At 36.0% G+C, this 24,929-nt stretch overlaps 4 protein-coding genes across 6 annotated transcripts; 3 read left to right on the top strand and 1 right to left on the bottom strand.

Annotated features, from left to right (window-relative positions):
• Positions 1 to 312: 312 nt before the first annotated feature.
• Positions 313 to 7,613, top strand: LOC130824086 (protein STICHEL-like 3). 2 transcript variants are annotated; one of them, XM_057688969.1, is made up of 7 exons: positions 313 to 635; positions 845 to 3,312; positions 4,144 to 4,363; positions 4,825 to 5,358; positions 6,204 to 6,750; positions 7,025 to 7,088; positions 7,281 to 7,613. In XM_057688969.1, the coding sequence occupies exons 2-7, from the start codon at positions 1,288 to 1,290 to the stop codon at positions 7,374 to 7,376; spliced, it is 3,486 nt and encodes a 1,161-aa protein (XP_057544952.1). In that variant the 5' UTR covers positions 313 to 635; positions 845 to 1,287; the 3' UTR covers positions 7,377 to 7,613. The 2 variants fall into 2 exon arrangements, with proteins under 2 accessions (XP_057544952.1, XP_057544953.1); XM_057688970.1 differs by having other exon boundaries at positions 313 to 734.
• A 939-nt stretch (positions 7,614 to 8,552) lies between these two features.
• Positions 8,553 to 14,425, top strand: LOC130824087 (U-box domain-containing protein 17-like). 2 transcript variants are annotated; one of them, XM_057688972.1, is made up of 3 exons: positions 8,553 to 12,646; positions 12,753 to 12,977; positions 13,462 to 14,425. In XM_057688972.1, the coding sequence occupies exon 1, from the start codon at positions 9,397 to 9,399 to the stop codon at positions 11,548 to 11,550; it is 2,154 nt and encodes a 717-aa protein (XP_057544955.1). In that variant the 5' UTR covers positions 8,553 to 9,396; the 3' UTR covers positions 11,551 to 12,646; positions 12,753 to 12,977; positions 13,462 to 14,425. The 2 variants fall into 2 exon arrangements, with proteins under 2 accessions (XP_057544955.1, XP_057544954.1); XM_057688971.1 differs by having other exon boundaries at positions 12,753 to 14,425.
• A 159-nt stretch (positions 14,426 to 14,584) lies between these two features.
• On the top strand, positions 14,585 to 16,792 carry LOC130824089 (transcription repressor OFP5). Its single transcript, XM_057688974.1, has one exon. It carries the CDS (start codon positions 15,555 to 15,557, stop codon positions 16,575 to 16,577), a length of 1,023 nt encoding a protein of 340 aa, XP_057544957.1. The 5' UTR covers positions 14,585 to 15,554; the 3' UTR covers positions 16,578 to 16,792.
• Positions 16,793 to 22,100: 5,308 nt separating this feature from the next.
• On the bottom strand, positions 22,101 to 24,841 carry LOC130824088 (heat stress transcription factor A-4c-like). Its single transcript, XM_057688973.1, has 3 exons — positions 24,488 to 24,841; positions 23,642 to 24,318; positions 22,101 to 23,497 (listed from the first exon to the last, which is right to left on the bottom strand). The coding sequence occupies exons 2-3, from the start codon at positions 23,858 to 23,860 to the stop codon at positions 22,484 to 22,486; spliced, it is 1,233 nt and encodes a 410-aa protein (XP_057544956.1). The 5' UTR covers positions 23,861 to 24,318; positions 24,488 to 24,841; the 3' UTR covers positions 22,101 to 22,483.
• Positions 24,842 to 24,929: the final 88 nt, after the last annotated feature.

Genomic DNA, 24,929 nt, shown 5'->3' with positions numbered 1-24,929 from the left:
CTAGATATATTAAAAATTGAATTAATCTATTAAAGTGAGGGGTAAAAGTACTTTATAACGCTGTGTTATTTACTGCTTTCAAGGCATTGTAAGCTTGATTCGTAATGGTAACTTTTGAGAATTTATTAGGGTAATCTAAGTAAATAATGCTCTACCTCATTTACCCGTACAAATCCTCCAAGATCCAAACACTTCCAAGTATTGTGGACCCCACATGTTTATCAAACGGCTAGAATACAGATTCCACGTGGATTCTGACTGCAGATTATTGGTGGGTCCCACACCCACCCCTCTGAATCTCACTCTGACCTCCTTAGTCCTCACCCTTTCCCTTTCATTTCGTCTCTAGCCTCTACTCTCATCTACTTCCCAACTCCATTCTGCTTTGTTTATTTCCCCCAAATCTCATTATCACTCACAACCCACCGTCATTTTCCTGAAAAAGAACCCATTTTCAAGCACTTCATGTGAGTTACTACTTGAAAAAGATTGCAACTTTGCAAACCAAGTTGTAGTCTTTAAGATTATCACAATCCATTAAAGAGATCTACTTTCACTTATTACTACCCTTTTTTTGGGTTTTTTTTTTGGTGGAAATAACCAATATTAAAGACCCCACTTTGGTTCTGATTCAGGTGAATATAATGTCTCTTTGCCTTCCTTTCCCTTTTCTCATTTTCATTGCTATCTTTGATTCACTATTTTCATTGATTTTGCACCAATGTTGTCTTCATGTATGTGTATTTCTTCTAATTTGATTGATTTCAATTGATTTTTGCTTTATTTTGATGTACCCATCACTTGTATTTGTTGCTAAATTTGGTGTTTTTTGTATTAATTGCAGGAGGGAGGGCCATGCTGAAGAATATTTGCTGGGTTTTTCTTGCTGAGCTGTTATCTGATAAGTTTTGGACCATTTATGCTTAATTTAATTACTTTTGTTTGAATGGTTTTTCCTTATTTGTTCATAGATTTGATGGTTGATTGATAATGGGACCTTTTGTTTTGGGTTATAATTTGATTATATTGGGTTTTCGAAGTTGATTTAGATTGTGGTTTTTGGGAATAATTGGATTGGATGATTGAAATTGGAAGAAGGGTTAAAGAATAAAGTTTGGGTTTGTTTGGGATTTGCAGGATAATGAGAGGGTTTTGGGTTTGTTTGGGATTTGAAGGACAATGAGAGGGTTTTGGGTTTGTTTTGGATTTGAAGAATATGTGGTGCTTTCTGAATTTCATTCTTAATTTAGAAATTTTTCGGCATCTAGGGTTTTCGATGTTCTGATCATGACTAGAGCGGTTCGTAATAGGATTCTTAAGGATGCCAATGGAGATATTAGTGATCATTTGCGCAACCACATACACTTGACAAATTGTATTCATTTGAAAAACCACATGCATAAGCATAGTCCTATATTAAATGATAGGTCCCTTATGAGGGACCTTATTGTGCTTCAAAGGTCTCGTTCTTTGCGGGATCCTTCTGCTAGTCCCCCACCGTGGCAGTTTCCTGTCATTGCTGATCTGCTTTCCAAAGATGGAGAAAGGCTTGAGAATGGCAGACGATCGGTAGGTGAGCATTCAAGGGATGGTGGACGGTTATCTCGTTGTTCACCACCTCTTGAAGTTGTTGAGGTTAGGGGTACTAAAAACCAAGCTGCAGTAGGTAGTGAGTACAGTAGCAAGAGCGTAGCACAGGATGTCAGGAGGGATAGGGAGAGAGAATCTTGCCGAAAGAGTGACATGTCTGGTGGTGTCCAAGGGGGTTTGCCGTACGAGAGCGGAAAAGAAGTGTCCCAAGGGGTTTCGGGTAATTCTGACAGAAGAAGCCGAAAGAGTACTGCAACGGGGAAATTCAGTCAAGAGGGTAACCCTTTAACTTTGTCTGAACAGTTGCGGGAAGTTACAATGGATAGTGATGATGTTGTGTCTTCTAATAAACATGTGAACGCGAGGCTCTCAAAATCTGAAAAGGTCATGGATGAGGCAGAACCTAGTGTTCGTGGTCCTTGTAGTGGTTTAAATAGGGTGAAAAGGCGCAAATTTCGGCGGTTGAAAAGAGCTCCTGGTGCTATTGCTCCTAGAGATACGAAGCCTCAAAATGATGTTTCTGTGGCTTCAAATTCATCAGTTAAGGGTGTGGTACAACAAAGGTATCCGATGGAAGAGGGAGAAGACGAAATTGGTCAGCATGATGTTTCGAAGGCTCCAAGAAATGGATGTGGGATACCTTTTAATTGGTCGAGGATTCATGATAGAGGTAAATCGTTTCTTGATATGGCTGGTCGAAGTTTGTCGTGTGGTTTGACCGACCCAAGGTTGAAAAGAAGCGGTCAAATGCCGCAAGGAAGAGACGCTTCTAATTTTCATGTGGCATCAGATCAGTCAAGCTCGTATGCCAAGTCTGAAGCGGAGGCGTTGCCGTTACTGGTTGATGGATCTGGATCACAGAGCTCAGATAATGCTGCTTGGGCCCATGATTACTCTGGGGAGCTAGGCATATTTGCGGACAGTCTTTTGAAGAATGATATTGAATCGGTTCTTGCTTCCGAAGCTAGGTCGGATGACCAACGGAAGTTAAGAGGTGGACGTCGTGCTAGACACCAGAACTTAACGCAGAAATACATGCCAAAGACATTCAGAGATTTGGTTGGCCAAAACTTGGTCGCGCAAGCTCTTTCGAATGCCATTGTCCGAAGGAAGGTGGGTTTGTTATATGTCTTTTACGGGCCTCATGGAACAGGGAAAACATCCTCCGCACGCATATTTGCTAGAGCTTTGAATTGTCAGTCACCGGAACACCCAAAACCCTGCGGCTATTGTGGTTCTTGCATTGCACATGATATGGGTAAAAATCGGACTATTAAAGAAGTTGGTCCGGTGAGTAACTTTGACTTCGAGAGCATTATGGATATACTCGAGAGTATGATGTTGTCTCAGCAGGCATCTCAGTATAGAGTATTTATCTTTGATGATTGTGATACGCTTTCCCACGAATGTTGGAGTGCAATATCCAAAGTCATTGATCGAGCACCTAGGCGTGTCGTTTTTATCCTCATATGTTCAAGTCTGGATGTTTTACCTCATATAATAATATCCCGGTGCCAGAAATTCTTCTTTCCCAAATTGAAAGATGCAGATATCATATATGCTCTTCAATGGATTGCAACTAAAGAAGGTCTAGACATTGATAGGGACGCGCTGAAGCTTATTGCATCAAGGTCAGATGGTTCTTTGAGAGACGGCGAGATGACGCTTGAGCAATTAAGTTTATTGGGGCAGCGAATCTCGGTCACACTGGTCCAGGAACTGGTAAGCTTGCCTTAACAAGTATATAGATATACTTTATCGAGTTTATTTTTGGGTTTTGCTTCATATATTTTTTTATAAAAAATATGCCTCATCTTGCGATTAGTCTATTTATCAAGGTCATTTCCTCATCTTACTATCTAATCGTATTTATATGTAATCGTGAGCACGCTTAGAGTTATTAATTTATTATGACTGCGGAAAATCTATAAAAGGGACACTAATCTTTGTGATCCGTCATTCTACCGAATAAATGGGGTGCTTGTTAGCGAAGATTTATAGAATAGTCATTACAAAATCTAACCTTGTGCATGAAATGAGTTTCTTGCTTTGTTCAAGATGCCAATTGTTCATCAATGTCACATGTAAAATTTCGAGATTAGTTATTTTATGTATATACATCCACCATATAAAGATACCTATTTAGGCCCTTCAGAAAAAAGAAAAAAATATATTCTTTAAAAATCTGAGTTTTTTTTTTTTTTTTTTGGCTAATCTTACCAATTGCCAAGTTTCAATCCCCCTTTACTAAATAATTATTATGGATCAAAAGTTCAAAACTTTCAACCTGAATTTACTTAAATGGGTTGTTTAAGGTCCCGGAGGGTAGTTGTTTCTGTTGACAAGCTGTAGCTTATCGTTAATTTACGAATTTTTTTTTAAGGAAAAGTTAATGAAATGTTAAATCGTTATAATGTAAGATTTTCGTTTTTAAACGTACCCGAGTGATGAAAGAAAATGATGAGATTATCTTTGCTTACGATCTTGGCATCGTTAATGACTTTGCTTGCTTCTCCTGAACTTCTATTGAAATCTTGTTTCTACACTTCTCAGGTTGGTTTGATATCGGATGAGAAGCTTGTAGATCTACTTGACTTTGCTTTGTCGGCAGACACCGTTAATACAGTCAAAAGTCTGAGGGAAATCATGGAAAGCGGTGTTGAGCCATTGGCTTTGATGTCTCAACTTGCTACTGTTATAACTGATGTACTAGCTGGTACATACAACTTCACTAAAGAAAGGCATAGAAGGAAATTCTTTCGACGACGACCATGTGAGGCTTTGCTCTTATTTCATGTGAAAGCTCCCTATTTAAGATTTATTTATCCTAGTTTCGAATTGCTAAATATCAATCGTGATCCAACCTCATAAATCCTTATGCATTATGAAAATCGGCCATAATTAATTTCTAACTATATCACTACATATGTTTGATCAAACATCATCATCGTCCATTCTTTTTGCAGCAAACTCATCATGAGTTTCTCAATATTGAGATATGATTTGGATAATTACTCTTGATTCAGTGAGTGTCGCATGATTCGTTAATCTCTTAGTGAATCGTGAATCAAAAAAAGCAAATTATGGTCGTTTTTCGGCTAATTTCATGTCGTTTTGAGTGAATTAGGAATTCAAAAAGCTAATTAGTTGGCGAATTATGTTGCACTTTAGTCTTTGGTCATCACAAGATTTACACTGGGGTTTTTATAACAAATATCTTTTTTAATCATTCAGTATCGAAAGAGGATATGGAGAAACTTCGCCAAGCATTAAAAACTCTGTCCGAAGCCGAGAAGCAGCTAAGAATGTCTAATGATAAACTGACTTGGCTGACGGCTGCTTTGCTTCAACTTGCTCCTGATCAGCAGTATATGTTGCCGAGTTCCTCTGCTGAAGATACTAGCTTTCATCACAGTCCATTGCCTCTGAATGATTCGAGGGCCGTGATTAAGAAAGGTGGAATGGGTTGTGTCATGATATCTAACAATGGGAGTCGTTTGTCTACAGACGGGGTGGAAAAGCACTATAAAGATAGTCCTAGCAGTATTCGAGATGGTAGCAAGTTATCGGGCAGCAGAAGTCAAGGTGCGAGAATTGCTTCTCGGGATCCTTCTGCATATGATGATGTTATGGTCAATGATAAGCGAGGTAAAGGTCGTACGGAAATTGAGGACATCTGGTTGGAGGTGCTTGGTAATATTAAAAACAGTGGCATAAAAGAGTTCATGTATCGGGAAGGGAAGTTGATCTCGGTCAGTTATGGTGCAGGTACCGATACTTACCTTACTACCAGTCTTTGCTTCCAATTATATAATAAATGTCCACCGACCTTTTTTCTATTCGACGCAAGCCACGATTAGAAACGCCTGTGGGTTGTGACAACATTTTAGCTTAATGATAAATATGTCCTGTTCATGCAGCTTGTTACCGAGATTCTTGTCCTCGAACGCACTTGCTTCTTTCTCAACACTTTTTACTCTAAATTTTGGCACCTTGTCATAGAAAACTTAATCCGACTCTTGGACACATTGCAGAGCTTATGAGTCTCTTTCTTTTTGCGTATGGCATCGCCACTCACTTTTGCAGCATCCACCAATTCGAAACTTAATTTGAAAGCCATATTTCAACCCGGGCATTTTCGGGATGCCCCTAATAACCAACGAATGGCAAGTACTTTTCCTTGTTTGGTTAGGGAACTTGATGAGTCGATCCGCCTACGCGTCTTGCTTTTATTTCTATATCGGGAGTTACTCCACGTATTGCTTGATGTAAAACAGATAGTGGATTTGTTTCCGTCTTTTGTTGAATCTTTTTCACGGTTCGAGGACTTGAGTTGGGTATAATAAGAACATAGTGCACCCGCATTTCTTTAAAGCTTGTGTTATTGTTTTCTCTTAGCTGGGAATGTCCATTGGTTTTGGGGATTGGAGCAGCATGGGAAAGAGTTTTATTTCCATGTCGGTTCCCCATGGGCCTATACGCCTGTTTTCCTGGGAAACAACTTATTCTAGTGTCTCTTTCGGTATTTGAGAAACAATAGAGATGCCTAGAAATGATGTTTGCGACTCTTGTATGCCCGTAATTTGATTGACCAACAAGTTTCTTTCTTGCAGCTCCGACAGTGCAATTGATGTTCAGTTCATCTCATACAAAATTTAAGGCAGAGAAATGGAGAGCTTATATTCTGCAAGCATTTGAATCAGTACTCGGATCTCCTGTCACCATTGAAATCAGATCCGAGTCGAGAAAAGAGAGATTCAGAGGTCAAACACCTCTCGTCTTGCCCTTATCTGAAGAAGGATATGGAGGTTCTAGAAATATAATTTCACAACAGAGGGATAATTCTGGAACCAGTGAAATTATAGAGCTAGAAAATTTTTCAAGGGAACAAAAGTTTAGTGACCATGTGGATATTCAATCGGATAAGAGAAATTTACGAGGTACTCGGTTTAGCGAAACGGGAACTTCATCCAAACGGCTAGAGTCGTCTTCCGTACCTGAAAAAGGAAGACTTGGGGAGCAAAATCAGTGTAGAAGCCTGGTGAGAGGCAAGGTTTCTCTTGCCCATGTGATCCAGCAGACGGAAGGATCTGCCCAACGCAGTGCATGGACAAAACGGAAGGCGGTATCTATTGCTGAAAAACTCGAGCAAGAAAATTTGTATGTATTCCTCCACTACCATTTTAAACCATCATATTTATCTGTGTTTCCGCATTCTCCTTTATGGGTATAAGTTGCCGTCTTTCTTCCCTCCCCAGACCCTAATCAGAGTTTTCCTATTAGCGGGATATACTGGGTATGATGATGATGATGTTTATCTGTTTTTATTTTTATGTTTCTTATTGTAAGTGTCGGGAATGAGTTTCTTGCTCACGGAGAGCACTACATACATGTAGTATTTTTCTCATATCGTCTTATTTTTTCTATGTTTCAGAAGGTTAGAACCAAGATCGAGAAGCTTGTTATGCTGGAAAGCATCCCGAACAACACGAAGGAAGGTAATATCTCGGTAACATTATTCATGTGTCTAAATTTCATTAGTTCAACATCATTTCTTCGGTTGCCAAAATAGGAATAACATAACCCACCGGGAAACACTAGATTAGGCAAATTTTTGCGTACCTGGGGAGAGCGATGATGCTATCCCTGAACTCGATACGAATTAATTTTTGATGTCTATATGTATGCAGCTATCACGTTTGAAAATCCGCGCACGAAGACCTCATTCATTACTCAAGTTTGTATCATGCGGAAAGTGTGTTTCATCAAGGTCGCCAAGGTCGTAAACGTTTAAATGGATATCGAGGCGTCTCTGTGCTTTCGTAATTTAATTTTAGCATAATTTTTCTCCTTGCAGGGTGTAGTTTATAAGTTGAAAATTTAGCACTTAGATAGGGCTTTAAATAAATGGTTTTTAAGAACATTAGGAAATGTGTAGGGATTAGCCATTAGGAGTAGAAAAACAATAGTTAAGGTACATTATCATTTATTGATTTGATTATGCAGCATTCTAAATTTAGAAAGTGTCTTATGCCCTGGTCAATTTTTCCCATCTGGCTGAATAAGAAGCTATATGTGATTTGCTAAGGGGTGCTTATCCTTACTCTAAGATGCAAAACTCCAAATTAAGCATACCCAAAATAGTATCTAAAGCATACACCAAATTAATATTTCCAAATAAAACACAAATTAATACTTTTTTTTTTCTAATTAGTTTCTTTACCCATCTTTTTTTTCTACTCATTTAATTATTTCTTGCAATACCCAACTAATGTTATATGTGAAACGATAATTTTGAGAATATAGAATTGTCTCTTTGGCCGCGCTCTTCTTTCTGGGTATGAGTTGTCTTCAACTCGCCATTTTTTCCTCTCTAAATCTGCTTATGATTGTTTTTATGAATGAGATACACTGGGTATGATGATGATGAGAATTAACTCAAAGCAAGTGAACAAAACAAGTACTAGTATACAACCATGACAAAGATATGACCATAAGTCCATGACGGTCAAATGCTTAATACTCAACAACTACAACACAACTCACAAAGTAACTAATTAGAGAAGGACACATCACACAACCCGTATTCTAACTTAGTGATAAACAATTATATTGTAAATAGTTTTATTCAAAAATTGCTGTCAATGTGTGTGATTCTGAAGTGGCTTATAATTGATAATTCACCAAGTAGAATCAATGTACTATCATTTGGTATCTATAATACTAGGAGTAAGATCATTCCACTTAACTGAATTATCGTGTTAATTTTAAATTACGTGTATTGAGTCAGTTTAAAATTAATTTTGTGTTCACGTTGATTTTTACATAACTATAAATATATTTAAAAAGTAAAGTTAAAGTCATATCCAATTATAAAGTCGTCGAGTATATTTTGAACACTCAACCTGTCCGCCGTCTTGAACGTGCATAAAAACAGATTTGCATTGAAAAAAAGACCATAATGAATGGACATCATTTCTCCTTTTTATTTTGTCAACTCCTCCCTAAAAATAACCAAGAAAAAGTCAGTTTAGAAAGCCTGCACACAGAAAAGATAACAAAAGAAGTTGGAAAAAAAAAATGAAGCGTTGAAAAAAAACTCTCGCTTCTCTCCTTCTTCCACTATCACCCATCAATTACAATACGAAAAACATTGGAAATATCATGGAACTACATCTTTTTTCGGCCTTCTATTTTCTTTGCTTCAACGCGTGATATTTGTACTTTGAATTTTTCTATTTCCCACTTGAATAATTTCTTATTGTATTTAAAGGAATCTGCTTCATTTAGTATTCTAATTGTTGAAGTTTCAAACATCATAACAACAACCCATAAACTACCGCAACAATAAGAGGGTAAGAGGTCTGTATTTCTATTATTTACCAACAGAGATTTTTTTAGATAGTGAGTGATTTTATTTTTTTTTTCGAACTTTGGGTTTTATTTTTTACTTTTTTAGGTATTATCCTTGCAAGTTTATAAATTGTTGACTATATTTTTAGTTTTTTTGTAATTGGGTATTTAGTAATTTGGGGGATTAGGTTTTTGATATTTTTTAGGGATTTTTGTAATTGGGAATTGTTTTTTGTTTTTTTTTTGTGATTGGGTATTGAGTAATTTGGGGGGATTAGGTAATTGGTTTTTTTTAGGGATTTTTGTAATTGGGAGTTTAATCAGAGTTTTTAGGTATTGTCCGTTTAAGTTTAAAAAATGCTGCTTTTTTAATTTTTTTTTTTGGGAATCTTTGTATTTGGGTATTTAGTGTATTGAATTTGGGGATTGAAAACCTTACAATTTAGGCGTTAAATGGCAACGGCTGCTGCATTTTCATCATTACGGCGGCGAAGATCGCCGTCTTTAGAGGCTTTTTTGGCTCCGGTGGACCTTACCAATGGAGGGATTATAAGAACTTTGTTATCTGTAGCGAATGAATTAGTTGAATTATATGCTGGGAAGAAATTACCTTTTCAGAAGAAGAATTTTTTGTCTTTGATCCGTAGAATTGAAGTATTTGCTGTTTTGTTAGATTTCCTGAAAGAATCCCGGTTGAGTTCGAAGTTTTCATATACAACAATTACATGCTTTAAAGAGCTCTATTTAATATTCTATAGATGCAAAATAGTGTTAGATTATTGTGCACGTTGTAGTAAATTGTGGATGCTTTTGCAAAACCAGTCGATTTCGGGTCATTTTCACGATCTTGATCAAGAAATGTCAACCCTTTTGGATATTCTTCCTGTTGAAGAGTTAGGTTTGAGTGAAGATGTTAGGGAGCAGGTTGAATTGTTACAAAGGCAGTTGAGGAGAGCAAAGTGTTATGTAGATAAGCGAGATGAGATGTTAAGGCTTCGCCTATATTCGTTCATGAATAATTTGGAGGATGGAGAGGTCCCTAGTTCAGCTGATCTTTGGTTTTTCTTTGTTGATCAGTTGAGAATTTGTGATGCAAAGAGTTGCAGAACGGAAATTGAATTCATAGAGGAACAGATTGTTAATTACGAGGGAGATGTTGAACCCACAGCTTCGGTTCTCAATGGGTTTGTGGCCCTCACACGTTATTGTCGGTTCTTGCTATTTCGGTTTGAGGAAGATATGGATTTCGGAGCTGAAAGACCTAAGAAAATGAAGAAAGGAATGATGACGCAGGAGATCGCTGATACTTTTCTCACAATCCCAATGGATTTCTGCTGTCCTATTTCATTGGACTTGATGCAAGATCCTGTGATAGTATCAACTGGACAGACATATGATCGATCCTCGATATCAAGGTGGTTGGATGAAGGTCGTTGCACTTGTCCGAAGACGGGTCAAATGCTTACGCATACACGATTAGTTCCCAATCAGGCACTTAGGAATTTGATAACTCAATGGTCTGTAGCTCATGAAGTTCCGTATGAGCCACCGGAGGGAGCAGAATCTTGTTCAGAGCTAGTTGCAGCTTCATCTTCAAAGGCTGCAGTTACAGCAAACCAGGCCACAGCGCATCTTCTTATCCGACAACTTGCTTGTGGGCCAGAGGACGCTCAAGCCATTGCTGCTAGGGAGATTCGTTTGTTGGCAAAAACAGGGAAAGAGAACCGTGCTTTTATTGCTGAAGCTGGTGCTGTGCCCCATCTCAAACGGCTATTGCTATCCAAAAATGCAATTGCTCAAGAAAATTCTGTCACTGCAATGCTTAACCTATCCATTTATGACAAAAACAAAAGCAAAATTATTGAAGAAGAAGGGTGCTTGAAGTCCATTGTCGATGTTTTGAGGTTTGGGCTCACCAATGAGGCACGAGAGAACGCTGCTGCAACCTTGTTTAGTCTATCAGCCGTTCATGATTATAAGAAACAAATTGCAGACGAAAATGGGGCTGTTGAAGCCCTTGTGAGTCTTTTGAGGGATGGGACTCTCAGAGGCAAGAAAGATGCAGTTATGGCTTTGTTTAATTTGTCAACGCACACAGGGAATTGTGTGCGGATGATAGAAGCTGGGGCAATAACAGCAGTCGTTGGAGCTTTAGGGGTTGATGGGGTATCCGAAGAGGCGGCAGGGGTGTTGGCTTTGATTGTGAGGCAGCCTGCTGGGGCTGAGGCTGTTGGGAAAGAAGAAATGGCTGTGGATGTTTTGCTTGAGATGATGCGTAGTGGGACTCCCCGAGCAAAGGAGAACGCAGTTGCTGCGTTACTGGAATTTGGTCGGAATGGTGGGGCTGCTGCCACCGACAGGTTACTCAAGGCACCGGCATTGGCTGGTTTGCTTCAAACCTTGTTGTTCACTGGTACGAAACGGGCTAGACGAAAGGCTGCCTCCCTTGCTCGGGTTTTTCAGAGAAGGGAGAACCCAACTCCACAGTATAGCGGAATGGGGATTGGGTATCACTTGGCTAGGAACTCGGCTATAAATAGAGATACGAGCTATAACGGTGATGTGTCTGTACCCATGTCCATATCTCTTCCAGTAATGCAAGGGTAAAACAGTTCAGTGCACTCTTTTTCTTTATGTTGTGTACATGTATACTAGTATATCTATATTCTCAAGTTTTGTTCGGAATCCTGACATTCTTTCATTCAAACATGAGGCATGAGTAACAAATCTCTCTGCAAAAGGGGAAACTTATAAACAGTTTATTTTTTAGTTTTGATTTTGCAGTAATTGTGTTTATATAGTAGTGTAAGAGGATAGTTTGTGTTATTAGATGATCTAAGGTCATAAGGAGTGGAGCAATTTTTATTGTTCCTCCATTTCTATTTGTACTTCTAAATGATATTCAATTGATACTTTTTTGCCTTAATACTTGATTTATCATCTTCTGAGACTCAGTTGTAAACTTTTAATGTTAATAGCATGTACAATTTTGATCTTCCCTTTACATTTTGGTCACCGGGAAAGTAATTAAAAATACTTGCCTTATGTTTACTATCTCGACTCTTTGAATTTGCTACATTGTGGTTCTATGTGCGAGAGTTTTTTTAACTAGAATATGACAAATTCAAACTGATGAATGAGTATTTTACTTTATAGTTGGAATACCGTGGCGTTGTTATGTTTGGGGTATTGACTACTTTTCCTTACTCTTGCATATTTCTCATTGATATTTTGACCATAATCTAGCAAATTGAAAGGGATTGAGAACTACAGATAGAAGAAGGAATGGAATGTTAAAGGAATTGAAGTATGTTATAATAGTTATGTTACCCAGACTCTTCATTTTGCTTCACGTACCCGTGTCCGAACCTTGATCCTCGGACATTGGTAAGGTACTTACACTTCTTTTTACTCGTAAAATTGAATATTTACACGTATTCGACGCTTGGACACGTATCAGTATCCAACATCAGTACCCGAGTTCAAGTAACATAGATAGTGACAGATCATGCAGAATTCTTGTACTTTCTAAATTTTGTTTGAATGTCGAATACGTATCGCTCAATCGAAATTGGCGTAATTGGATAACTTTAGGATTGATGCAACCAAATGATGGATTTCAAGAGGTTGAAGGAGGGTATACCTTGGAGCAATTTGTCTTCGATGTTGCTGCAAGTAACAGAGCTAAAATGCTAGAAGATGGGTATGATTCTTTTTAGTTATACAAATATATACTGAATTTATAGAATGACCCGAACCCAACTTTGATTTTGCTCAGCCTGATATGATTTGAATGTTTCACTTTCTAGGAGATGCCAATGAAAAGAGAAGGAGGAATCAAATGTAGCAATTAATATGGAACGGGGAACCAACTTCTTGTTGCTAGATATGCGTCACAAGATGAATCTGAAAAGTTGGTGAGCCCCAGAGCACATTGGTTATTGTCTTTTTGTTACTTCTATTTACAAGTAGCTGCAAGCTTATTTATGATCTGGGAAAATCTCGCCGAGGACAGAAAACTTCCGAATCAAAAGGTAGGCTGATAAATGGGTGATTAGTGGTTTTTTCAACCCACTTTCTTTCCTTGTTTTGCCCTTGTTTTAGCAAGTTTTATGTGCTTTTGACGCTTTTTAAGCTGGTTTTTGGTTACTAAATAGGGCGGTAAATGGTAATGGTTCCGTTTTGTTCGTTTTGGGCGTGAATGATGTTTCTCCTCTTCCTTTTTGTTACTATGATTTTACTTTGGCTCTTTTTGCCCTTGTTTTAGCGAGGTTTTATGTTCTTTAACAAGGGTAAAGTTGCATTTACATCCTAGGTGGGATACACTTAATAGTATTGAGGTAATGGAATGTTGTTGTCAGCTAAGCTTTGTGTTCTTTTGCCGTCCTTTGAGCCAGTGTTCGGTTACTTGTGTAGAATAGGGCGATAATGGTTCTGTTTTTGTTTGTTTTACCGCATCCCCTTCCTTTTTTTTTTTTATGATTTTACTTCTCGGTGTGCATGGCTTTTGCTCGATAGGTCTTGGATACCTTCAATTCGGTTATGAGGGCCAAGAAGCAATCTTTATTGAACGGGAGCGAGGTAGGAGCAAGATGGGGGCAAAAAGGAGGATAGAAAGTTGAAAATTCACCGAGTATGAAAGATGCAAGTTTAGGAGCAATATCACATTACACGTCGAAATATGAAACTGCAAAGCTTCAGTGCGGAATGTGGATTGCAGCCATCTGATACCCGGTGCTCATGTAACTTGCAGTCTTTGTTACATGGACACCGCCTGAACCCTATCGTTAAATAAGGGTAAGATTATATATATCTGACCTCCTATTTCAAGTGGAGCCACTTATTAACATTAAGGTAATAAAATATTGATTTATTGTTGGATGCTCGGGATCCACTTATACTGAAGAGTGGATACTTTTCTTGGTCGGACTTTTCAATATACCTCAAGTATGTGTGTTGCATTCTCAACATTTAAACATGGTGGAACACTTTGACACTTCAATTTGATACCCCCAACCCCAACCCAGCTATGGCTAAAACTCAAAAGGTAGATTTTTAAAAGTTGATGAGGCAAGTGATATATTAAAATTAATTTAATAAAATCTCACATAAATATATTTTACAACAAAATTGAATATTTAAAGGATATTAAAATTTAATTTTGCTTCAAAATAGAGATGCGAAGAATATAGTGATTCCTACCAACAAGTAAAGTTTGATTTCTTAGTGGGCACTTTCCATAAATAAGGCCAAAGCTGAAAAATGTAGGTAGAGTAAGTACAAGCCTGGATTCTCCAAGGGTATACAACAAAAGAATAACGACATTCTAAGATAAAGAAACAAAACAAAAGACAAATATTATACCTTCTCTTATTACAAAACACAAAAACTTAGTTTTATCAATGAAAATTGCATATATGATTACATTTGCACCAATGCCCTGCTTATTTCCATTGTCTTTCTTTGTTTTTCATTATTATTACAGGATATAATTGAATCTTAGTTTAATTGGTCCATATATTTATTTTTTCGAGTAAGGTTAAGAGTACGATTCTCTTTTACCTTTACTTCTAACCATCTCGTTTTCTTAGTCCACCATGTACTCAAAAAACGTCGATGACAGACATATATTACATTGAATTTGGGTACATGTATAGAATTGATTGAATACTCATTTATGCATATTTATTAAACTCGCTTGACTGTCATTCCTGTGTCTCTCACACAATATAATGTTAATAGGATTTTTAATTAAATAATTCGGGCTATAGTCTAACCTAGCCCAGACTTAGATTTCCCGAAGTTGATTGTGTTAAAATGCTAAAGTTCTTCTAGTTAAAGGGTTTAAAACGTGACTCATATCAAGTCCGCTTTGGACCAGCTACTCTTGTGAGAGACCGTCTCTCAAAGAAATGACCTCAAAACAAAAATCCCACACTCTTATTCTCTCTTTAATTTGTATTAATTGGGCCATTTAGCCCATATATCTAATGCGTCTTTTGAAAAGACTGTCTCTCAAAACAATTTTTGGCTTTGGACAAGGGTAGGATCTGAGCAGCAATGCAACATTAATATAAAAATAAATAGAAAATCTATATAGCTCGTCTTGTATAAAATCGTCTCGCCATGAAAAAGGTCTATACAAAAGATTTATTATTAAAAAAAATTAAAAAAACAATAAAAACTGAGTTTCCACTTATACAGTAAGTATTTTTTAAATAATTTAGACTGTCTAATAAAAAACATTTTACAATAAAATTGGCCTCAATAGTGAAGTAGAGAAACTCGTATAAGGATTAAGGAATGACACTCAAAATTGGGTGTGTGCCAAAAGGGCATGAGTCATGAGACCAAACTCTAATTTCATCCACTTTACATGGAGAAGTAGTGGGCCCATGTGTTATACAAAAGTGGAAAAGTGGGGAAAGTGCTCACAAGAATAAGGCGGGTGTTTCTTTTAAACCAAAATAGAACACTAAACGAAAAGCACCATCCATCACCAAACACCCTCTTAACCGTTCTCAACTGCTCTTTCCCACTTTCCATTACTCCTTATTTTCCTTCTTTTTACCATTCACATACCAACAAAAACTCATTCTTCATACAAAATCATGAATTGGGGAAGGAAGAAAAAACCTTCATCATCAACTAATCATCCCCATTTGATTTCTCATGTCTTTCCCCTCTCATGGATTTCCAAATTCAAACGAAAACCCGATAAATCGAGCTCAACTACACCCAAAACAAATCAAAATGAGAAACAAGTTTTGCATAGGGTGAATTCATCAAAATCACCAAAAAATCCTATTATTCCTTCTTACTATTGGGATAGTAAGTTATACACACAAGATGATGATGGGTTTTGGAGACTTTCATCAAATAAGGAAAATATAAGTGTCAAAGAAGCTATAACAAAGAAAAAGACACAAAATTCTAGAGTTAAGAAGCCTGATATTGCACCAAAAAAAAGCAGAACAAGTGAAGAAGTAACCAACGAAAGCCTAAAAAGGACTTATAGGAGAATCATGGAAGCAACACAAGAACTACATAGGGAGTTGGATGAGGTAAATGGGTATAAAAAGTCTGAATTTGATCTTGTACATGTAATGCAAATGATGGGTCGAAATCAAATCGACTTGGGTAAAAACCCGAGTTCAATTTCGAGGGATTTTGAGAGATCGGAATGGAAAAAATTGAAGGATGCTAAGATAAAAGAGATACTTTTTAAGAATGAGAAGCAGAGGAAATCTTTTCATATTGGTAATGGGACTAGTAAGACTAGTAAGGTAAGAGTAAATTCTCCTAGGACACCTTCAAAGATGGAACCTTGCAAGATAAAAGCATTGGAAAACATGAAGAAAGCAAAGATGAAGAAGAAGATGAAGGAATTAGAATTGGAGGGTAAATCAGAAAGTATAGGGAGTTTTGCTGTTGTGAAATCGTCGAGCGATCCGAAGCAGGATTTTAGAGAATCAATGGTGGAGATGATTATGGAGAAAAGGATTAGAAGGCCGGAAGAGCTTGAGGAATTGTTGGCTTGTTATCTTACTTTGAATGCTGATGAGTATCATGATGTTATCATAAGAGTGTTTCGACAAGTTTGGTGCGAGTTGGAAGATGCTGAGTTAGTGTAACATAATTCGCCACCTAATTCGCTTGAAATGAACATACATAGCCTAAAACCAACCATGAGAAGAGTAGTGTTTGGTTTGAAGATATTGCAAGTTCTAAGTCCTAACATCATGTAAATAGGAGTGTTTTGATGTGTTTATGCTTTAACCTTTGATTATGTTCAAGAATCAAGATGTTTCCTTTGATTAACTAGAAGATACAAATCATACTCTTGAAACCAGTTTCCTTTCTATGCTTTGTGTTTTGTTTATCTCAATTTTTTGTTTATTTAATGTGATTACCAGTTTCACATGATTCGTTAATTGTCTCGCGAATCGGGAATAGAAAAAAGCGAATTATGGTGGATTTAGGCTATTTTTGAAGCATTTTGAGCGAGTTGTGCATCCAAAAACGAGCTAACTAGCAAATTATCTTTGACCGGTAATTACATATTTAAATGTCCAATTTTGGCATAAGAAAGTTTGAAAGTTTGAATTGTAGAAGCATCATAGCAGGTTAACTGCTTAATGTGACACCTAAGATTTAAGACCTAGTTTATTTTAAATACATTTACCTAAAAACTTAACTCCTAAGACCTAATTACCATATGAGTCCATTTTATTACCCTAACGCCATTAAATGACTTACAAAGGCAGGTTTCAGGTCGATATTGTTTCCTAATACTCTTTAGTCCTTGATTCCTTGGACCTTGGGGCCGTTTCGGAGGGTAATTTTGAGATGGAACCGGTTAGGGCCCTAAATTGAGTCAATCCTTATAATAAAACTTAGTATTTGCATAAATGCTTTTTGCATAGATCAAACTTACAGCATTAGGTTTCTCAGTTAAATGCATGTTACTAAACTACATAGTTAGAGAAAAAATAACCGAAACTTTACTTATATAAGGGCCCTTTTAAAATTTTTTCTCCAAGGCCCAAAAATTGTCGGGAACAACACTACATTGATCTTCACTTCCGGTGTAAGCACATTTGATAGTTGAAGATAACCGGCGTTGTCATTAGGATCCGTCTCCTAGAGCTTCTCGGCTACATCTTGAGTAGCTCTAGATGACCATAATTTCTTCAGGAAGACAAGAGATTGCCATAATGCTTGGGAATCTTGAGCTAGCTTCATCAAGTAATCGTGCTCGACTAAGTAGGAAGACAATAGTAGGGGTGCTTGATCACATACTTGTGCATCGTAATGTTGAAAATTTGAAGACCATCGGCTAGTAAACCCGCATGACTACAAGCATTTAAAACTTCAATAGAAGTATTACTGATAATAATCCCCTAGTATCTTAGGCCCTTATGCATGAAGTTCCATGTAAATGAGTTGGGATTGTTAATCGAGCAAAAAATAGATTGAGCATAGGCGATGGTCTAGAGGTTTGGTTGGTGCAGGCGAACTAACTGCATTCTGCATAGGTGTCATGGATGAGACCAGTTTTTAGGAGATGGGCATGAGCATGTTGCAGTTCAACAATTTAAGTTGTTTTCTCTGTAAGAGTGTAGAGGATATATGCTTCATCCGGGTTTTAATAGTTGTTACGCTTATTATTTTCATGCTATGAAATGTATTATTTTGATCTTAATATCCTTAGTTTATATGTATAATTAAAAGTTATAGAAGGTTGATATAATAAATATATGTATTGAGACAAGTCAAAAAAATGTAATGTGACTTTATTTTTCTTATACATGAAGAAGACGCAAAATAATACTACTTGATATATACTATATATTATAGCTACTAATCACATGTAGCAACTAGAGCTGGTTAGTGGGTCGGAGCGTTCTATTGGGATGCGGACTTAACTATATTTAGCAGGTCATTAGCGGCACAAATTGTTAATAGGATGGGTTGTTAATGGATTTTGTTATAGCGGGTCAAATAATTGGTTTATAGCATCTCAATGATACAATTTTAAATGGGTCAAACATCAAGTGACTTAGTCTACATAGTCTCATACTAGCTGTGCTGGGAAAAATGTATTCCCTCTCTTTTTTTATAGGAATTCTCTAGCTCAACAACAACATTTCATTAACCCAACAGCAACTTTTGTGGAAAATTTAAACAAAATAAGCATTTCTTCTAAAAATATTCTCAAACCAAGCATGGGAAAAACATATTTCCCAAAATAAGCAACTCCAGCCCATTCCTAAGGTATGGAGTTTGTTCGTTGTTAGTAACAGAGGCCAATTACTAAAACTGAGTCAAAAAAGTTAGCCAAGCAATCGCCCGCTCTTATTAACAGGGGCGATACATTGACTTTTTTTGACTTTTTTTTTTTTTTACTATTATTGACTTTTTGAATGTGTAATGGTCCGCTATTACTAAAAAAAATTTTTGTTCTTATATGGCTCGGCGAACAATTACTTAAAGTGATTTAAAAAGTCATCTCAAAAATCGCCTGTTATTAGTAACAACGAACAGCCTCCTAACCTAGGTTCGGAGATTTACGTGCTTATTTCGTAAATTAAGTTTCTCCCATACCTATTTTGAGATTTTTTAATGCACTTTTGCTTATTTTGTTCAACTTTTCAACTCTTGTGAGAGACTTTCTTACAGTGAGAATGTGAGATGAGACCACTCGTACACGAGTAGCCAAATCGGCCCAATTTCAAGTTTTTAAAATACGCAATTACTAAATTAATACCTTAAAGGTTAAAATTGATATCTTTAAAAGTTATAACTGATCATTTTTAACTTATAACAAGAAGATCAAAATTAACTACTTTAAGATAATAATTGATTCTTTTAAGGTTATAATGGACTCGTGTAAGATATAGTTTATAATTGATCACTATGCAGTTGATGACTTATAATTTATCTCTATAAACTTCAAATTGATAATTGATAATTTTTAACTTTGTTAATTATCAAGCTAAAGTTGTCCGCTCTAATGTTATAATTGATCACTTTTTAAATAGTTGATCACTTTAATGTCTAGATCAATGACCTTAAAGTCAAAATTGATCACTTTAAAAAGATCATAATTCAGCTATTTAAGATTATATACTCTAAGTTGAAATTAATCATTTTAATGTTAAAATTGATCACTTTGAAGTCAAAATTGAAAATAGATCAGCTCATATGTGTTTGTTCTTAATACGAGACAGTCTCATAGTTTTTATATTAACCCAATGCCATTATGTAGCTTCCACCTACGGTGAGGTTTAAGAGTCATATTATGCTACCTTACCGTAATTAGTAATAAAAGTTTAAGACTAATAAAGTAGTTGTTTCTAATTAACCCTTGATAGATAATATCATATCCGCATAAAAATATTAAGCATATATGATTTAACGAGTTATTTTATTATAGTGTATTTATTGTAATCTAAAGATAATAAAACAAGAAACATGCAATCACCGGATTAAAATGTGAAAAGTCAACCACAATAAGAGATTGTCGAAATTTCAAAAAGATAAGACATGAAAGAGTCAAAGTTAACAACTTAGTTCAATAATCAATAGTAATCCACTTTGTACGAGTTGCAAATGGAAATGGGATATGATTATTTATTATTACTACTCCCAGTCCCCACTAAGTTTTAGTAATTTTTAACCATAATAAAATTAAAAAATCTTAATTAATAACCGTGATCTGTGAATCATCATAAAAAAATAAAACTAATAATAATAAATAAACAAAATCAAAAAAAATAAATTATAATAACAAAACTCTCATTCTATCAAATCCTCCCACATAAAGGTAATTTATTAACCTCACAAATAACCGTTATTTATTAAGAGTTCTCTAATAAAATAGTGTGAAGTGTGTACTGCCATAGCCTAAAATTACAGCTGGTTGCAAGTCGGAGAATGGCCAATGGGGATAAAAAAAAAGCAACAACAACCTTAAAGCTAAACTAACATTTTTCTTGGAAAAACACCACTACCACCAATTTTACCAAATATTAGTTGACTTAATCATTAAAAAATACTTATAAAATGCACATGATTTGTTCTCTCTTATGTGAATTGAGTTTCCAATATTAACTGTTTGGCAGATCTAATGATTGTGTGCTGCACACTAGGATGTGATCACACTAATAATTACTCCTCCTATTAGTTATCCAAAATTAAATTAAATGGATTAACCGGAACCGAATATGACTTGCACGGCATGATTTTAAATAATCACATTAAATCAGATTGTCAAGATATTCCAAAATTACCGATATAATAGTATTATACTTGAAATCAGCATGAACATCCGAATGTACATAACCCTCACCAGAATCAACATTACCAAACCCATGATTTATCTAAATTTAGAATTTGGTCCATAAATATAAAAAGGTGTGATATTAGGATAAATGATTTTATGAATGAAATAAAAAGAGAAAATAAATATGCGGATAAAATTTATAGAACTCTCAAAGAAAAAGGGGCAGTTGGGTTTGGTTGCTAGTTAGCAATTCAAAAAGGATCTTTAAAACACCAGACAAATGACTTACGACTTGATGAATTCAAAAGTCTACATTTAACCAAAGAAAATTTAAAGTCAAACACTCCAACCATCGTTTTATGAACCACAAAATCAGAAAAGAGAAATGAGAGTATTTCTGGTTAATAAGGTGCCACATCATCACACAATAAGATCACAATCTAGTAAAGAGCAATGTATTAAGAGTGTTTGGCAATTAATTGTTGGATGTTGACCGTTGGCTTTTTTAGTCGACTTATTTGACCAGTTGGAGATGATTATTTTTGTAAGTTTTTAAGCTAGCTGAAAAAATCAGATGTTTATGGAGATGTTTGATAAATTTAAATATTAATTGTTGGTTGTTTATTAGAAAAAAAGTAGGTCAATAAGCCAAAAGCCAACAAAAAAAAGTTAACTGGAATAGCTTTTTTATTTTAACTTAAAAATCAGCGTTTCAGCTAGCCTAAAAGCCATGAACCAAACACTTTTAACGGCTGTTTGACCAACCAACAAGCCAAAAGCCAAAAGTCAACCAAAAAGCTAAGCAAAAAGCCATAAACCAAACGCCCTTAGTGCTAGAGAGATAGGTAAACATAATGATAGAAACCAACTTAGATAACCACAATTCACAAGACTTGCCCTAACAGTTAAGTACTCCTACTACCCTTTATTTCTGTTGTGCCCTCTTTTAAGAGAAGATGACATTCATTGATAAAGGACATCACTAAGCCTTAAAATTGTCACTATATTAGTGACAAAATCTATCTTTAGAAAGCAGCATTATACAGTGATATGAACTAATCCTCTACAACTCAACCACATTACCCATTAGACATTGAACTAACACCTTCCAACTTCAACGAATTCGTTACAGGATGACAAATCGACAATAGGCACCTTCCAGTAAGGCAGAGACTGTATCAGACAAATGCCACAAGGATGCATCAATCAGAAGGGTACTTTTTCATGTTCTGTTCTAGGAGTAGTTTTCTACCCACAAAAGATTTACATGACAAAAGCACTACAAAGTGTATACTACAAGTCAAATAAAGAATTCAATCCGAGATTATGAGATTCTAAGTATCTACAATGTCCAAACATAAGCATAAAGTATGAACATAACGTTGAATTGAACGATTGTGCATCACAGAATGTAGAGTAACACCAATACGATTCTACAATGAATAAAACAGTAACCAAAGAGACCGTCTAAACACATTTTACTTCCCAAAAACAGCATGCTAACATGTAACAAGTGATGATCTATTAAACCGAACGGTTAATGGAACTACAAATAACAATGCCATACACTCATTCAAAAGAAACTTACGCCGAAGAAGCCAAGATCTCAACAAGGTGTTAGCGAAGTGCATAGACATCAGAAATTATAGTTTTGCAAAAACACATTAACTTCTATTAATACATAAGAGAACCAATCATACCTATATTTACACCCAACTCTAAAGCATCAACATCAAAAATGTTCTGATAATATTAGTTGCTGCCTGCTGGAGTAAGCTGCCCAATGTGTTCTGAAATGTTATTTGAAGTTTTGAAACCTAACCAATATCTCCCATGATCTATCAGTCTACTGTCTTTCTCTCTAATTCCAGTATCTTTCCTTTCTGACTGAACTTCCTGTACTTCAGATGAACCAGGATTTTCAGTCAAAAATTGTTCCCAGAATACATCATTTGCTCCCTGTGCCACAGCTTTAGCTGTTCCGGATTCTTTCTCCTCTGGAGGAATAGGGGCCGGAACAACTACAGAAGCTGTGGCAGGAGGTTCGGAATTCATATCAATCCTCGATGACTTCGATGGATCATCAGCATTGATCTGTGTATAAGATATTGCAGGGCTTTGTACACAAGTAGTGGATTCAGCAAACTCAAAAGATGAATTTCTCTGCACACTTAGGCTTTCAAGATCCTCAACCACTTTTTCCCAAAAATGTAAAGATGATTCCATCATTTCTAAGAGCTCATAATCAATGTCTAAAACGAAACCAACATCAGGACTACCCCTTCTTGTTGTTCTAATAGTACACATGCTACTATCCTCATTGCTTGTCTCATCATGAAACAATTCAGGCCTAGAAGAAACCCTTCTTTTTCTATCATTGTTTTCTAATTGAGGGATCAAAGCAAGCTCGGGTTTCTGTAATGCCCGAGCAAAGAACGAAGCAAAGCTATATTGCCTCCGTTCCATACGTTGCAATCGATCCCTCAAACGCTGAGCATGGGACTCAAGTCCCTGCTCGTCCTGCCTTTGCTTTCGAAACTCAATGAGAAGAATATCTCTTTCATGTGTTAGATGCTCAATATCATCTTTATATTTCTGCCTTTCAGAATCAATCAAAGGAGTAGAATTCACCTGCCCATGAAGAGTATTCAAGGAGTGACTATGAACTGGTTTTCGTCTGTGTATGTTTTTCAGAAGGTGTGGTTTCCCTTTTATAAAATCATCATTGGCAAACTCCCATTGTTCAGGATCCACTTTCTTGAAACCCTGTTTGATCAAGACAATAAACTCTATCATAAGAAACATGGACGAAGCAAACATACACCTTACACACGATCAGAACCACCCAGATAAGAAATGTTTCAAAAACTACACAAAAATATGAATTGAACACAAAAAGAGTAAACTTACATAAGTATTTAACTGTCTAACAAAGCTTGAGAAATTGTTGTGTTTGAAGAATCTCGGCAACAAATCCCTTGAAAAGTCAGGGGGATTCCACACTATAAAACTCTTACTATTTGAACTCCAAGAAACAATGGAGTTAGTAGTGGGATCATCTACCATTTCATAGGTCTTTGCAAGAAATGGAGGCAAAGCATTTGAGCCACCTTGAATTTCATCCATCATAGAATCAAACAATGATCAAAGCTTTCCAAATGCCTAAAATAACCAATTAAACGTTGATCATACGAAACCAAAATTCATCCACAATAACCTAAATTGACCAAAATCATTGAAAATCTCATCAAGCTCATTCACACTAATCCCCTTCAAAAAATTCAACAAGGTTTCTTACCCCCTAAAAGTTGCAAATTTCAAATACCCAGTATCCAAAATCTGCTCTAAAAATGAAAGTATCAAGTGGATGTTCAAGAGTTTAGGTGGGCAACCATAGTTTCAACTTAACAATCAAAATATACCCAATTACAGGAAATCGAATTAGAACAAGTTCTTTCGCAATATTCCAAGCCGAAAGAAGCTTCAACTTTCAACTTTACTATGAATAATTTGTGATTGAATACTAAATTAAATCACACCAAATCAATTATCTCTCTGTTCACCACATAGAATCCACTTCCTGCAAACTACAAATACAAAAAAACAAAAAATATTAATTAATCACCCAATTTTGAAAGCAAAAATCGGAGAAAAAGATATAAAAAGTTGTTAAAAAGCAAAATTTGTTTGAAGTTGAAGCCAATTAAAAAAAACCATTAGAAAAGTGGTGACTTAAAAAGGTAAAAGAAAGCTCACCGATTAGGTGTTCGACGTTTTGCTTCAAAGAAAAATCACAAAAACAAAAAAAATCAGAGCTCCACCCAGGTGATTTCTGAGCAGATCAAGAATTTGAATCCAAAAACCCGAGATTATTAAATCAAATCAAGAAGAGGTGATGGACTCTTCTAGAGTTTTATAATACAAAGGGTTGATAAAAGGAATCGTCTACCCAAAGAAAAAGGGGGATTTGAGAGAAGGTGAGAAGTATAAAAATGCAATCAGATTATTATTTGATCTGATTTTGATCAATAAATAATCTGTTGTTATTATTAAGATGAAAATAATATGCGTTGACTGTCTTCCCATCCACACTATATGGTTGGATACTTGGAGACTTCTTGGGCAAATAAATTTCCTTTTTAGCTCATAATAAAAATATTTAAATAAATAAATAAAGAACTAAACAATAACCATTATA

The sequence above is a fragment of the Amaranthus tricolor genome, chromosome 9 (genome assembly GCF_026212465.1).
Source record: "Amaranthus tricolor cultivar Red isolate AtriRed21 chromosome 9, ASM2621246v1, whole genome shotgun sequence".
Classification (NCBI taxonomy): Eukaryota; Viridiplantae; Streptophyta; class Magnoliopsida; order Caryophyllales; family Amaranthaceae; genus Amaranthus; species Amaranthus tricolor.
Note: the sequence above shows the minus strand (reverse complement) of the source record. Positions and strands in the feature narration are given on the sequence as shown.